Here is a 14195-nt window from a genome sequence, read left to right as displayed (position 1 = left end):
TCTATGGTTTAATATCGCGTCAAATAAGAACTGTGTTCTAAAAATAAACAAATGATCCCGGCGGCTTAACTAACTCATATGGATATGAAGCATCAACTGACCGTTAGAAAACGCTAATGTTACTGCCGCCGAATTAGCTACATTTTCGCCAGAAACAGACTGAATCAAATATGAGTGACTGACTATGACTGACTATCGTAAACGATACAAAGTCTTCTTCCTGACAATGTTGCTTGGACAGTTTGTTTATTTTTGGACCACACCTCTTATGAGACGATTCTAAGATGACTCAATGTTATTCTGGATATAATATATATAACTCCAGAGAAAGTACTTCCGTGACCCAAGGGATGAACGCGTGACGTCAGGACTTCGGTACTACGTAAGCTAAGCAGCCAGCAGGTACAACCAAACCTTGCGCAGCATGGGTCATTTTGCTTTGCAGTTTCAATATTCGGTCTAGACGGGATACGGAAAGGGTGTCATTTGCATTTAAGTGTAGTTGGAAATTTGCGGATACAGTAGGCGGGCTTTAGAACGGATTAGAGCACTGAACTGCTAATAGAAACCAGGGCTTTCCACTGGTACTGCGGGAGCACTAGTGTCTAGATCCCATGGCCTGGAGGGAACTCGTGATGTAATTGGATAGTTAGTTGATTGCCATGGTAACCGCTGATAGCTGACACACAGCACAACACACAATAACGCACAGCAGGAACACTAGTTACTTTGTTATTGTCATTAATAGCAACAATAACAACAACATTAAAATATTCTGAGGTCGGTGAACAAATGTGATTCTATGGGTTGTGTACTTGTGTTGCCTGACAATCCACCAATCACTGCGCGAATGCACTTCCCTCCTGGCCATGGGATACTCATGTCGCCAAAATAACTGATCTTCAGTCCTACAACGCTTCAGAATGTGACGCGTTGTGAGCTTGTATATTTGTTCTATTTGATACGACACCGTACATGTACGACGTCTACTACATACACAACATACAACCTGCACGTGAGTGTGTGTCTCGAACTAGTTTTTATGAATCATAGCTTTTTTGGTTATTGTTTGACTTTAATGTCATGAGAAGTTATAACTTTAACTCATTTGCATTTTCCAGAGTTGGACTTTGAGCTCGTTTTGTACACAGATGGTCTTTTTCTTTATCTTTCACAGACATGTAGTGGTGGACACTGGACACAAAGTACTCAACCCAGCTGTTCAGTCAAACATTGATTACTCAACAAGTGAAAGTTGCTCAGTCAAATGTTACTTGTGTTAAAGTTGGCCAGGCTTACTGGAGTAATTGCTTAAAAATACTTAAGTATTCAAAAGTACAGGCTTTAAAAAAAAATATGATTCCAAAGTACACATTTCAACACTTTCTTTTTAATGTGAATTGTTGTATTGAAGTTTAGAAATGGTGCCCTAAAATGAGCCACAGTTTATAGATTGCATTTTTTTTAACAAAAATGTAAAAGTCAGCAAATGCAATATCGTATGATTGTCATTCAAAATTAGCCCTGAAACATGACTTTCATAGATGAGTGTCATGTGAACCATGGCTAATTCAAAATATGCCATATGTATAGCAAAAATAAAGTAAGCAGTTCCACTGAAACCAGTGTCTCTGGAGGGCATTAGCTGGTTTCAGTATTCAATGGATCTGTTCTGTTGTGATTGTAGTATCAATGTGGTTTTGTGTCTACTCTAATCCTTTAATGTTTAGTATTTAAGTCATGCTGTGCTGTAACACAGATCAACAACTACTCTCTGTGTGTGTGTGTGTGTGTGTGTGTGTGTGTGTGTGTGTGTGTGTGTGTGTGTGTGTGTGTGTTTGTGCGCGCCCCATGTGTGCGTGTTCAATTTTAAAACAAAGCCTGACTGATTCCTTACCAACAAATTATGGAAAGTATGTTTTCTTATGCAAGTTAGCCAACGACTAATGCTGCTGACATTGGGATAATATTTATTTTGTAAGATGTATATTACTGTGTGTTGCAGAGAGATGTCTTCCAGTACTCTGGGCCGTCGATTGGTGGCCTGCCTCCTCAACGTTTCAGAGGCTCACAGAAAGGACCTGGTGGAGACAGTGGCCAAGGCAGCCTTATATGACCTTCATGGTAAATCAGAACATGTGAAGGTCAAAGACCAAGGAAGAGCCCTCGGGAGTTATCAGCCTTGGGGATCCATGTCATTCTAAATGATTGTGTTTTTGTTGATGAGCAGCTGACAGAAGAGCACAACTCACTAATGTGGGTTGTGCTCAGGGGTTGATTGTGGAGATCAATCAATTCATAATTAATATGTATTTATGCCAAGCAGCTAACGTCCACACAAACCCTACACCCCTTCTTTCCTCTGTGGGGATTCATGGGATCAAATTTGAGTGAGTGAGTGGGTGTGTTGCTACAGTATGTGGTGATGTGTGTAAAGGGTATTATTGAATTCATGTGTGTTTGTGTGAGAAAGGATGTTTTATTAGTTCATATACACCTTGATAACAGTATATGTCACCTTGATAACACTACAGTACTTTATCATCACATTGATAACTATACATTATGACATAATGATTATGTTATCATCACCTTAATAACTATACAGTATGTATGTTATCATCACCTTGATAACGGTACAGTATGTTATGCGTCATTACTAAACCATCATCTGTGTTCTTCGACAAAAACATTTAATTTCCTCTATAATTATCAGGTGAGAGACGAGAGATGACAACTGTGCTGAACATCTTCAATGACCATGACTACAATCGCTCTGTCATCACCATTGTGGCCAGTATTGATAACATCAGTAAGTACTGCTACCATCAGTAAGTATTGATAACATCAGTGTTTGAGATAGACAATAATTGTATCAGTTTTGAAAGAATTGAAATGTCCTTTTCAACCAACGTATGGACTAGGATCATGTTAGAACATGTGATATTGTGATAAATCAGCTTGACTTACTTTTCCAAAAGCAAATATAATACGTAGCAACTGTATTTGAGAAGAAAGGGAATTCTACCATGCCTCAGCCAGGTTGGGGCAGGTCCGGTGCATCACAGGAGCAGGACACAGCAGATGACTACAGTACATCTCCCTCAGCTGACTCTGAGGGAGATGTAGTAACATCGAAAAGTCGCATCGCAGAGTTTAAAGACAAGAATTTAGTGCTTCATAGAATCTAGGATACCAGGTGTTGTAGACATGAAACTAAAGATCTGTCTAAACAACATGCTATCCTACTATAATTCTAGTAACCTCTGTTTGTCTGTCTGTAGTGGTGTCACTACCCGGTTCTCCTCAGTGGCTGGACCAATTGCTCTGATTTTAGCCATTGACCATTACCATCTGAACTTAACTGTGAAGCCCGTTTTTCAATTTCATCAAATCTCAGCTTCTTATTAGCGTTTATGTGTCAAACAATGTCGCCTCCCGGGTTGCCAGATCATGTGCGCATATCCCCCCACGGATGCGTCGACCGGTATGGTCTAGTTGAAATAACATTCTTAGCATTTGTGGTCAAGCAAAACCAAACGACAAAAACATTTGAACAAATAACCAACATATATCTGCTTAGTAGCCCTGTAGCATCTATCAAAATAGGTGGCAAGAAGGGATACAAGGATACAGGAGTGCTGTCATTATTGTATTATTGTGTCCATGAATGTGTTCCAGAGGAGGCTGTGTTGTCTGCGTGTGAGAAAGCCTGTGGATTGATTGACATGCGTACTCACACGGGGGTCCACCCATGTATGGGTTCTGTGGACCTTGTACCCATCTACCCACTTGGCGACGATGTGGGAATTGATGACTGCACAAAGGCAGCTCAAGGTAATGTGCTGTGTGTGTCTCGCTTCTATGTTTATGTATATTCTGTATGTGTTAACGCATGCGCGTGTCTGGGCGTGCATATGTGATAATTCCTGCACATGTGTGTCGTTGTGTGTGTGTGTGTGTTAAATTGCCCTGTAGGTTGAGTTGACTTAGGAGGAGGTTAGCATGAACTCTGGGTACTTCAGGGGAAGCTAGCCGTGACATCCGTAGCGTGTTCTCAGGAGCCGGGGTGGACAACCTAGTGTCCAGAAGGTAACTGGAAGGCTCGCCCCAAAACACACTCGCCCCCATTTTTTCCGCGGACCGCTCGCCCCCATTGTATTCTTGTATTAGTTTTACTGAGGATAAGGTTAGGAATACGTTTAAGGTTAGGCATAGTTTCACTGAGGTTACGTTTAGGAATAAGGTTAGGTTTTGCCATAGTTTTACTGAGGTTACGTTTAGGAATACCTAGTGGCGACCGTTCCGAGGTCGTCGGATTTGACCCGAGGCGAGCATTCTTGTATTCCTCTAGAAATGTATAGCATCTGACACAAAACAGCTTAATTTCCATGTCATGTGTTAACACTCACAAACTCCTACTCCCTTGGTACATTTGAATTAGTATTTGCATATTGTTTGAATACATATTAACAACTTTCAACATGGCTTCCCTATTTTGGGTATGTCATTATAGGCAAATTTTTTAAAACATTAAAATAAAAATGTAAAACAGCTGAAATAGCAGAACTACAAGCTTGAGCTTTTTGAAATGGGGCTTAGGCAGTTAAATAAATTGTGTGTGAATGTAGATTATTCATTGTGGAAACTGTACTGTACAGTATATACTGTATCCAGTCTCTCAGTGTTCTGTCCTTGAGGATTTATGTCAGCATGGATAACGTCATTCATCCAGAAGATGCTTTAATTAATGTGCTGACATTGACTTCAGTTCCATATGGAGCTGGTGGTCTACAGGGTATAATGCCAACTCAGCATTCATGTTCTTGCAGTTTATCATAAGCAATAATTCCAACATTCCTACTCTTTCCTGCATGTCTATCTCTGCAGTGTGATTGTACCATACTAATTAGCAAGAGCTCTAATTGCCTTTACATTTGTCCACATGAATCTGTTGTGTTGCGGCAATGCATGCATGCATGTAATAGGCAGTACATGTGCTGCGTGAGCTAGCTCACCTCAGGTGTGTTTTAGCCTGATTTATACTTTGTCGTATGACAGTGTTGCGTGCCAAAATAGCAGATTTATAAGCTCACAACATGTTGCATCCGCCATGCGTTGTGAGCTTATAGATCGGCTATATCCGACGATCGACACCGTTGTACCATAAATTAGGCATTGTCCTCTGATGTGTGTTGACGTTGTGATGTGTGTTAACGTGAGCAAACGTGCGGACATGATGATGTGCTTGTGACTGCAAGGAGGTCAACCGTTTGACTGCTTTGGGCTGGCTGGGAAGATTTCCATTAAGACAATGAATGAGAAACAATCGTGGGCTGCAACCATCGATTATTTTCAAATTGATTAATCTATAGATTACTTAATAATCATGAAGCAAATTTTGAGGATAATATATCATATATATATCAATGAATAAACGTTAAATAATTCTAATATTTTATTTTGTTTTAGACTAAATGAATTATAATAGACTAAATCACAAGTCTAATGATTGGGCTTACTTTGTTGTACAATGGTGTTCCACAAAAATACAGAAAATGGGGTATTTTTTCAGTATTTTGATTATCGTTAATTATTTTATAATTGATTACATCGATTAGTTCGATTAACTGTCGCACCCCTGAAACAATCTTCTCCTCCCTAAAAACGAGCAAGGCAGTTAAGCCTGAGTCACTCTAGTGGAGTTGTTCCTTTCCAACCGTTTATCGCATAATCACAAAACACTGGTTTTGAATCCAGCATGTCACCCATCTCTCTACCTATTTCCTGTAGCACGAAAGCCTCAAACTAATCAATCATGAATAAATAAATAAACAAACAACCGAACCAATCCTCTGTTATTGGGGAACAGCGGTGGCTGAGGGGCTTACTGAGCGCGTACAGGGGAGCAGCGCATTCCTGTTCGGCTGGGCTGACTGTCCTCTTCAACGGGGCCTGGCCCAGCGGCGGAAGGACATGGGCTGGTTCAAGAAGACACCAGACATGCAGGCCATCAGGCCTGATGTGGGTCCACAGCCCCAGACAAGATATGGCCTCACAGGTAAGAACATCCTCACACTGTACTCTACATACTAATTTAGTATAATCACACTATGTACTGTACATACTAGTACAATTACACACTGTGTATTGTGCCTACTAAGTATATTCACACAGTGCTTTCACAGTCAGAGAGTATTATTAAATGTGAAATGTGTTAGCTAGGCCATACATACAAGGTTACCACCAGACAGAAGCCAAGATAAAATAACATGCACATGATGCCACTCACTTTGACTCCATATTAATTATTATTTGTTGATAATATTGTTTCATGTCATTTCTAAAACATAACCAGACCATTTCTCCACTGTCCACACTATTGAGTCTAACATAATATGATCCGTCTTACGATGGTGTCAATCGCTGAAAATAGCTGATCTGCAAGCTCACGTTGCGGATGCGACGCGTTGTGAGCTTGTAGCTCGGCTGTTTTCGACAATCAAGCTTTAACCTTTGACTCCTCTCATTACTTGCAGGCGTGGGGGCCGGCCCCTATGTGATGAACTGCAACGTCACCATCGATACCCAGGACATGGCTCTGGGGCGCAGCATCGCTGCAGCCATCAGAGAGTCCGCTCCGGGGGGGCTGCCCGGGGTACAGGTTATGGCGCTGCCTCACGAGGGCACCGTCGAGATCGCCTGCAACGTGGAGAGCGTGAAGGGGAGTCCACCCGACCGGGCGGCCGAACCCTGGCCTACTTTCAGCATCGGTGGTCAACCTTACTGCCACGCTCCGGCTTCTGCCATCACGGCGAGAGTTTCAGAGCTGGCGGGGAGGCAGGGCGTGGCCACGAAGGGCACTGCACTGGTGGGGTTCACCCCCACAGAGTGTAGGTTTCTAGCAGAGGGAGCTCTGCTTAATGATATTGCAGAGTTCTGGAAGGACCAGCGAAGGATACACATGTAAAAGCCCTTTGAAGAAGCCAATCAAAACCTCAGCACCTTAAGAGTTAATGGTTGCAATGGTTAATTGAAGTCATTGATTTAATCAGTTCAAAAATCATTGAGTTGATATTCGAAATTTTCACAAAGAATATTGAAAAGATCGAAAATAGCAGATCTGCAAGCTCACAACGCTTCACATTGCAAGCTTGAAGATTGCGATGTTTTTGTAAGCCACAGTTGCGACACCGTTGTACAACACCATATAAATCGTGGCTTATAAGTGGTTAATCAGTCTAATCAATCTGCAGCCCTGCAAGACTTTGATTATAATTTCTTTCTTAATTGTTTACATTATTGATACTGAGACTGAGGATTGTTTAGCACTAGTACTCAATCTACTGTACCGTGGCTGTATTAACCTCCATAACACTATTGCCCAATGCCTTTTATTTAGTCTATACACAATTAGTGTTTGCTGCTAAAATCATTAACATTGATTTTTCCATTTGTTGTCTTAAAGAAACAGTCACACATTAGCTACTGTAGGTCAACTCCACTTTACAGATTTTAATTCAATCCAAAAGAGGACCTCTTATCAGCAGCACAAGTTAATTAAGTTTTCTTAAGTTAATTAAGAAAACAAAACATATTTATCTTAATTTATTTTATGTGTCTTAATTGGGGGGGATGTAGGGAGAACCCCCCACTGCGAGTAGGAGTTGGTCTAAACTTGATGAAACAGTTTGTTTGTGCTGTTTGACACAATAAAATAGTTTTCTTATGGTGACATTAGTTACAGTTCCTTAGTCAACCGTCCGTTCATTATACTGTGTTACTTTGAGCCAGCTGTGCTTGCTAACATAGTTGTTATTTAATTTGATAATATGATTACACAACAGAACAGAACTGAAACAGACTGAAATCTAATCTCTTATATAAGCCAGATGTGCTTACATGTACCTTGAAATTACAACTGAGCATGTTTCGTTAACACTATTTTCTAATTGTGTTTAATAAAGAACATTTTATAGAAATATAATTATGTTTTACCTTTTTTTTTAAGGATTTCAAAACCATTTTCACTAAGGAACTTATTGATTAATTAAAGTGACTGGGCCCTAGTTTTGTTTTCAGGACCAAAAAGATGAAATAACCCAGAACGCATCTTGGCAATGCTCACTGCCTGTCTAAAATAACAGATGTGGGAAAACTGCTTTGTATGAGACTCAGCTGAGGTCAGGGTCATCATTCCACTCATCTCTAAACATCCAAAGGCCAAGCAGGAAGTTGAGTCAGTGCATGTTGTATGACTGTTTCCTGTTTGGGGATAAATAGGAAACAATGTTTACTGACGACTCCTTAATGATGATTATTTTCATTTATTTACCAGCAGCAGTACATAGCTCTGTGGTAGAGTCACTGTCTGTTTGTCACAAAGATGATTTTATCACAAGTCATTGATGGGGTCATCTATGGCAGCTTTTTGAGGAGCACATTTGTCATGGGGAACCAAAGTGAATGCGTTCTTGTTATGACCAATGACTTCACTTAATTACACTATTCAATTTATTCATTTTACAATGTAGGCGTTTATCAGACGCTCTTATCCGGAGCGACTTACAATAAGCAAGGTTAATAATCACAGATTGCAGAGAGACAGTGTAGTGCCTCAAGAAAACTAGGATACCAGGCAGGTAAACCATGAACCTAGCATCTGTCTAAAAAGTATGCTATCTTAATTACATTTTTAACATTTGTGGTCAATAAACAAAAAATGTGTATTTATTTATTTATTACCCACTGAGGCTGAATTGCCTCTGCCTGGCGGTCAGAGCATGGCTTATTGTACTGTCTATACAAAGTGTAAATTGTGTGGCACAGTAACCGTTTGATGACATGCAGGGGAATTTGGCCTGGGGACGGGACAGTGGAACTGGGGCGAGATGATTCTAGTCATGTCTTACATAAGCACAGTATAATACACTGAAAAGGAGTCTGTCCATATTGTAAGGTTGTATGGATTTGAAAGCGAAAGTGTATACATGAGCTGATGCTAGCTTGGACAAAAGAGATGTAGTGTAGTACAGAAATGGAAAAGGTCATAATGACGTTCAGAACTATCGCTAAATTGAGAGAGTGAATGTTATAGTGTTAAGCAGGTTAACCACATGAAACCTAGCGTCCCTATTCTGGGGTGAACATTCTGCAAAAATGACAGATCTACCAGCTCACAACGCGTCACATGACATGTTGTGACACGTTTGTGGATCAGCTACTTTGGCGAAGACATTTGATGTTGAGGGAAAAAAGGAGCAGACCTAATATAGAGCCCTGGGGGAATGCTGGGAACAGGGTTTAAGTGGATAAACTGGTGAAATAGATTTTTCTTGTCTACTTTTTATATTTGAGTGAATTTCCTGTGATCTGGATAATGTTTAAATGTTGTGTTTTTGTGGGTGGGTTAGTTTGATGTGTGTTGTGAGGCAGATGCTGTGTAGTCAGCATTAGCATTGGTTTGTTCATCTTTTTGCTTCCTCTGTTCACATTCAGCTCTTCGTACCTGATCCAGCTGGGTCACACGCACGCACGCACGCACGCACGCACGCACGCACGCACGCACGCACGCACGCACGCACGCACGCACGCACGCACGCACGCACGCACGCACGCACGCACGCACGCACGCACGCACGCACGCACGCACACACACACACACACACACACACACACACACACACACACACACACACACACACACACACACACACACACACACACACACACACACACACCGCTCACCACTCTTTCCATTCCACTCCCATTCTCTCTCACCCCCCTCCCCTCTCTCTTTCTCACACACAGATCCAAACGTTCATGCACATTTCATATATGGCACACACACACAGCCTGCCGGGCTAGGGAGCATCAGGCCCTAATCTAGGTCACAGCATATGCCCAGGGGTGACCTGGTCCCAACACACACACACACACACACACACACACACACACACACACACACACAATCGTCTTACTATCTTTGTTGATATTTCAAAAGCAATGTTACTGGCCCAACTCTCACCTCACCCAACCTTTTAAACGAGGCCCCCAAATGCCTAATCCAAACCCCAACCCTAACCCCTCTAATCCTAATCCAAACCCCAACCTGGATCTTTTTCTAATTGGAACTTTGTCTAAAATGACCCTTGTAATTTCTGGGAACCAGAACAAATTCCCCATGAGGTAATATCTTTTCAGATTTTGCTATCCATGTGGAGACTTTTAAAACAGCCTGATGAAGAGCATTAATATGCATTAGCTCAAACCATCACTGCTGGTGGAGGTGACAATACATTGCACTTAAGGGAGCTACAGTGTTTGGACCTTCTTTCATCTTTTATGACTTTTGTAACACATTTTTTGGTGCATATTCTGAACCATTTTCCTATGTAAGAGCTCACTGTGAGTCCTCTCTTCTGGTGTAGACAAGCAAGCCATTTTTGTTTTTATTTCCCTGGTAATAAAACTATAAATAACACAATTCAATTACATCTTTCCCAAAAGATCCCCTCCCCCTTTCTTTTCCTCTACACCACTCCCCCCCCTCTCTATCTCCCCCACTGTCTTTTTTCATCATCTCTTTCTGTCTGTCTGTCTGTCTGTCTCTCTCTCCCTCTCCCTCTCTACCCCCTCCCTCTCTCTTTCTCTCCCCATCTCTGTCTCTATCTTTCTCTCTCTGTCTGTCTTTATCTCACACTCCCACTCCCTCTTTACCCCCCCCCCCCCCTCTCTTTCTCCTCATCCACTCAGTTAACCTCGTTGGTCAAGAGGCTCTGTCTAATTGCTCTAATGATTGTTTAATACTTCATTTCCTTGATTAACTGTCCCCCAACAAAGATTTTCAAGAAAATAAGCTTAATCTATAGTATTTATTTATTCATCAGCCTCCATAAGAACTACTGTTTGGCTTGGCTCTCGGAAGCTTTCTAATCTTCCTTCGAATGATAAAAATCATCATCATATTTGTGTAGATCAGTGATAATGACACGATATTCATTTGATATCTCAGACTGCAGGGAGGTCATGTGACAGTACAGAAATAGAGGAGCTTATTCCTTCTATAAATACTACAAACATATCCCTCTCTTTCTGTCCTTTGCTCTCTTTCTGCTTTCTCATTTCCTCCTGCTCCCTTTTTCTTCCTTTCTCTTGTGCTCATCTCCCTCCTTTTTATATTCATTCTTTTCAATTCCTCCTCCTTGCTCTCCTTCTCCACTGCTTTCAGTCCCCTCTCTCTCATCCCCTCTCTCAGCCCCCCCCTCTCTCTCTCTCTGTTATCATTGTCTCTCTCTATGATGTATCTCTCTCTCCGTCTGTCTCCAATCCATCCACTCCATCTCTGCCTCCCCCTCGTGTCTCAAATCTTCCCTCCTCACGGCAGGTGGAAGTGTTAATCTGGATCATAAAAAAACACCCTCGTAACCGCCCACACCCCCCCCCCCCCCCCCCCCCTTTATTAATCGGCAGTGCTTTGCAGTAAGCTGACAGTGATTTTATCATGGTAATGCGTCATCACACGCCACATCGCATTGTCACAATTCACCCCCCCCTTCCTCTTATGAGCCCCCCATTTGTTGAGATGGTTTGTCACATAATTCAAACCGATCCGCCATTGGTCGAGATGGCGTACAGTTTTTCATCAAATAAAAAAAATGTTTTAAAGAAAACCACAGCAGGATAATTCAGGGGAGGAAAATGAGGCCACCTGACATTCTGTGAGTCCAGCTGCTGTGGTTTTCTGCCCTGGCAGAGTGTCGTGCTGCGGCGCCCCCAAACACACGCTGGCGCAGTCAGTGGCATCTTGAACCCTCCGTGCAGGAAGCAGAGCGCTACTGTGTGCCACCTATGAAGTCAGCAGTCAGCCCATCCCCCACCCTGAACACATGTTAACATCCACTGCAGGGCACGGGGGCTGAAAGAGAGAGAGAGACACACACAGAGAGAGAGAGAGAGAGAGAGAGAGCAATGATGTGGAAGTATGAGTGAGCATGAGAGGGAAAGACAGAAATAGAGCGATAGAGCAGTGAATCAGGCAGGGAGAGAAGAAAGGAGAGAGTCGTTGACTGAGACAGTGATGCTTGCTGTGTGCTGGTTTATCTTTTACTAGGAGCAACTCCTCTCTCCTCCATCATTGTGTGTGTATGTGTGTGTGTGCGTGTGTGTGTATGTAACAGCCTCATGGATTTGTTTCCCACCGGGTACCAGTGGAATTCCTTGTGTGGATAGCAGCAAGCTGCAGAGAGAAGGTGCAGTCATGCCTGGATGCCAGGTTTCTCGTGGGCCTGCCTCTGTCATCACTGACCCACTTCACGGAGTCTGTGTTGTGGGCTGAGGAGTTGTCGGTGGGCGCTGTGTTGTAGTGGATGTTGTGCAGACCATGCGTGCTGTGCAGCCCAGCGGTGACCACACAGTGTGCTGCAGCCTGGACTGAAGCCTCTCACTCTCAGTGGACGCACACAGGAGGAAGTGACAGGGCAAGGTAAAGTAAAGTATGATGGGCACGCTGTTAATATCAAGCTGGGTGGGAGGGTTGGTGCTTGAGAGAGAGAGAGAGAGAGATAGATTGTGTGTGTGTGTGTGTGTGTGTGTGTGTGTGTGTGTGTGTGTGTGTGTGTGTGTGTGTGTGTGTGTGTGTGTGTGTGTGTGTGTGTGTGTGTGTGTGTGTGTGTGTGTGTGTGTGTGTGTGTGTGTGTGTGTGTGTGTGCGCTAGCTACAAGAATAGTAAGTCAAAACAAACTTTCAATGGGAACATTTGCAGGTCCCCATGAGGGAAAGGGTAATTTTCATGGCTAAGAAAGATGTGTACAGCTGAGGTTACAATTAGTGAAAGATTCAGCATGGGTCCAGGGTTAGAATTAAGCATTTAAGGTTGGGGTTAAAAATAGCAATACAATTGTAAATAATTGTATTTTTAACAACAAATGTTTTAAAAAGATATTGATATTATTGTGGGGTTAATTGTCTTATTGTGTATTATGTATTAATTATTGTTTGCATATATATATATATATATATATATATATATATATATATATATATATATATATATATATATATATGTTTATAAGTGTGTGTGTGTGTGTGTGTGTGTGTGTGTGTGTGTGTGTGTGTGTGTGTGTGTGTGTGCGTTCCCATGCCCCTTCTCTGTGTTAAATGTAAATGTTGGAGTCCATACACCAACATGTGTGTTCTGCTTTGTCAGTTAGGATCTGTAAATACTTCACATTTCCATAACATGTAAAAAGTTCTTGTTAATACTTTTCATTGGTTCACTATTTACAAAATCCAGGCACAGACAGACATATACTTTCAAGCTGGTGATTTGGGCATGTACTTATGCCCTGCTATTGTTACTACTTTTGTGTGGAGATACAAGGTTTCTCCCAACAGTGAATATATACATAATGACCTGGCAGATATCATGCAACAGTTTACTGAAATGAGGCTATGATGGAGCAGGCGTGGGTAGACAGGCAAGACCTGGATGAATAATTAAATGAAATCTTTTCTTCTTCTTCTGAGCAATAACTTTAGATGCTTTGAGGGAGAGAATGACAGGTTTTGAAATTTTCAGTTGTTGCTGTTCGTTTGACAAGAAGATCAATGACATTTGACTCAGTGCAATCTGGTTCAGTCCAGTCCACGTTTACTCCACTCTAGTCCACTTCAATTCATCTCAGTTCATCTAATTTCAGCTCACTTCAGTTCTTCATCATACAACAAAGTTCAACCTGGTGTTGGAAATGTCAGTAGCCAATTGTTTACCACCCTTTTCTCCCCAATTTAGTCCTTATGCCAATTGGTTATAATTATGGTTTTAATTAATTATGTTTTGAAACTAGGTCGATTTATGTTACCGCGAATGAATGCATCAAACTGTATGAATGAGGCATAACCAAATTAATAGTTTGATGTGAAATATTTGTGACCCATTTTCGCATTGTTTATTCGTCACACTCCTGATTTGTAAGGATACCTTTATATTAAGTTAGTCAGTGGTCATTTAAGGTCATTTGAGGAGGCATGTGCTTCAGTTCCAAAAGTACTTCAAGCTTTAACTACTAGAGAAGCAGATCAGCTTGTTAAAGAGACTACACCATGAATTCTAACTTTTTCTTATTTTTTGTGTATTTTTGGTCTCCCCTACCTCTCTTCTATCCCCAAAAATACCCCATTTTGAACACTCAGGC

The 14195-nt window shown here is 41.7% G+C and overlaps 2 protein-coding genes across 5 annotated transcripts in view; both read left to right on the top strand.

The window, feature by feature from the left end:
• The first annotated feature begins 358 nt into the window (after window positions 1–358).
• ftcdnl1 (formiminotransferase cyclodeaminase N-terminal like 1) lies at window positions 359–7955 on the top strand. 3 transcript variants are annotated; one of them, XM_084084379.1, is made up of 6 exons: window positions 359–402; window positions 2006–2124; window positions 2717–2812; window positions 3682–3837; window positions 5873–6061; window positions 6540–7955. In XM_084084379.1, exons 2-6 carry the CDS (start codon window positions 2010–2012, stop codon window positions 6968–6970), a joined length of 987 nt encoding a protein of 328 aa, XP_083940505.1. In that variant the 5' UTR covers window positions 359–402; window positions 2006–2009; the 3' UTR covers window positions 6971–7955. The 3 variants fall into 3 exon arrangements, with proteins under 3 accessions (XP_083940505.1, XP_083940504.1, XP_083940503.1); XM_084084378.1 differs by lacking the exon at window positions 359–402 and adding an exon at window positions 829–1015; XM_084084377.1 differs by lacking the exon at window positions 359–402 and having other exon boundaries at window positions 1959–2124.
• A 3904-nt stretch (window positions 7956–11859) lies between these two features.
• The window catches only part of LOC311064987 (nck-associated protein 5-like), an 89896-nt gene continuing 87560 nt past the window's right edge, over window positions 11860–14195 (top strand). For both annotated transcript variants that reach the window (XM_084085116.1, XM_084085115.1), the window contains exon 1: window positions 11860–12484. In XM_084085116.1, the coding sequence (XP_083941242.1) occupies window positions 12369–12484 (116 nt within the window). In that variant the 5' untranslated portion in view covers window positions 11860–12368. The remainder of the gene's footprint in view (window positions 12485–14195) is intronic.

The sequence above is a fragment of the Gymnoscopelus microlampas genome (genome assembly GCF_963454915.1).
Source record: "Gymnoscopelus microlampas genome assembly, chromosome: 17".
NCBI classification, from domain to species: domain Eukaryota; kingdom Metazoa; phylum Chordata; class Actinopteri; order Myctophiformes; family Myctophidae; genus Gymnoscopelus; species Gymnoscopelus microlampas.
This window is presented reverse-complemented; position numbering and strand designations above follow the sequence as displayed.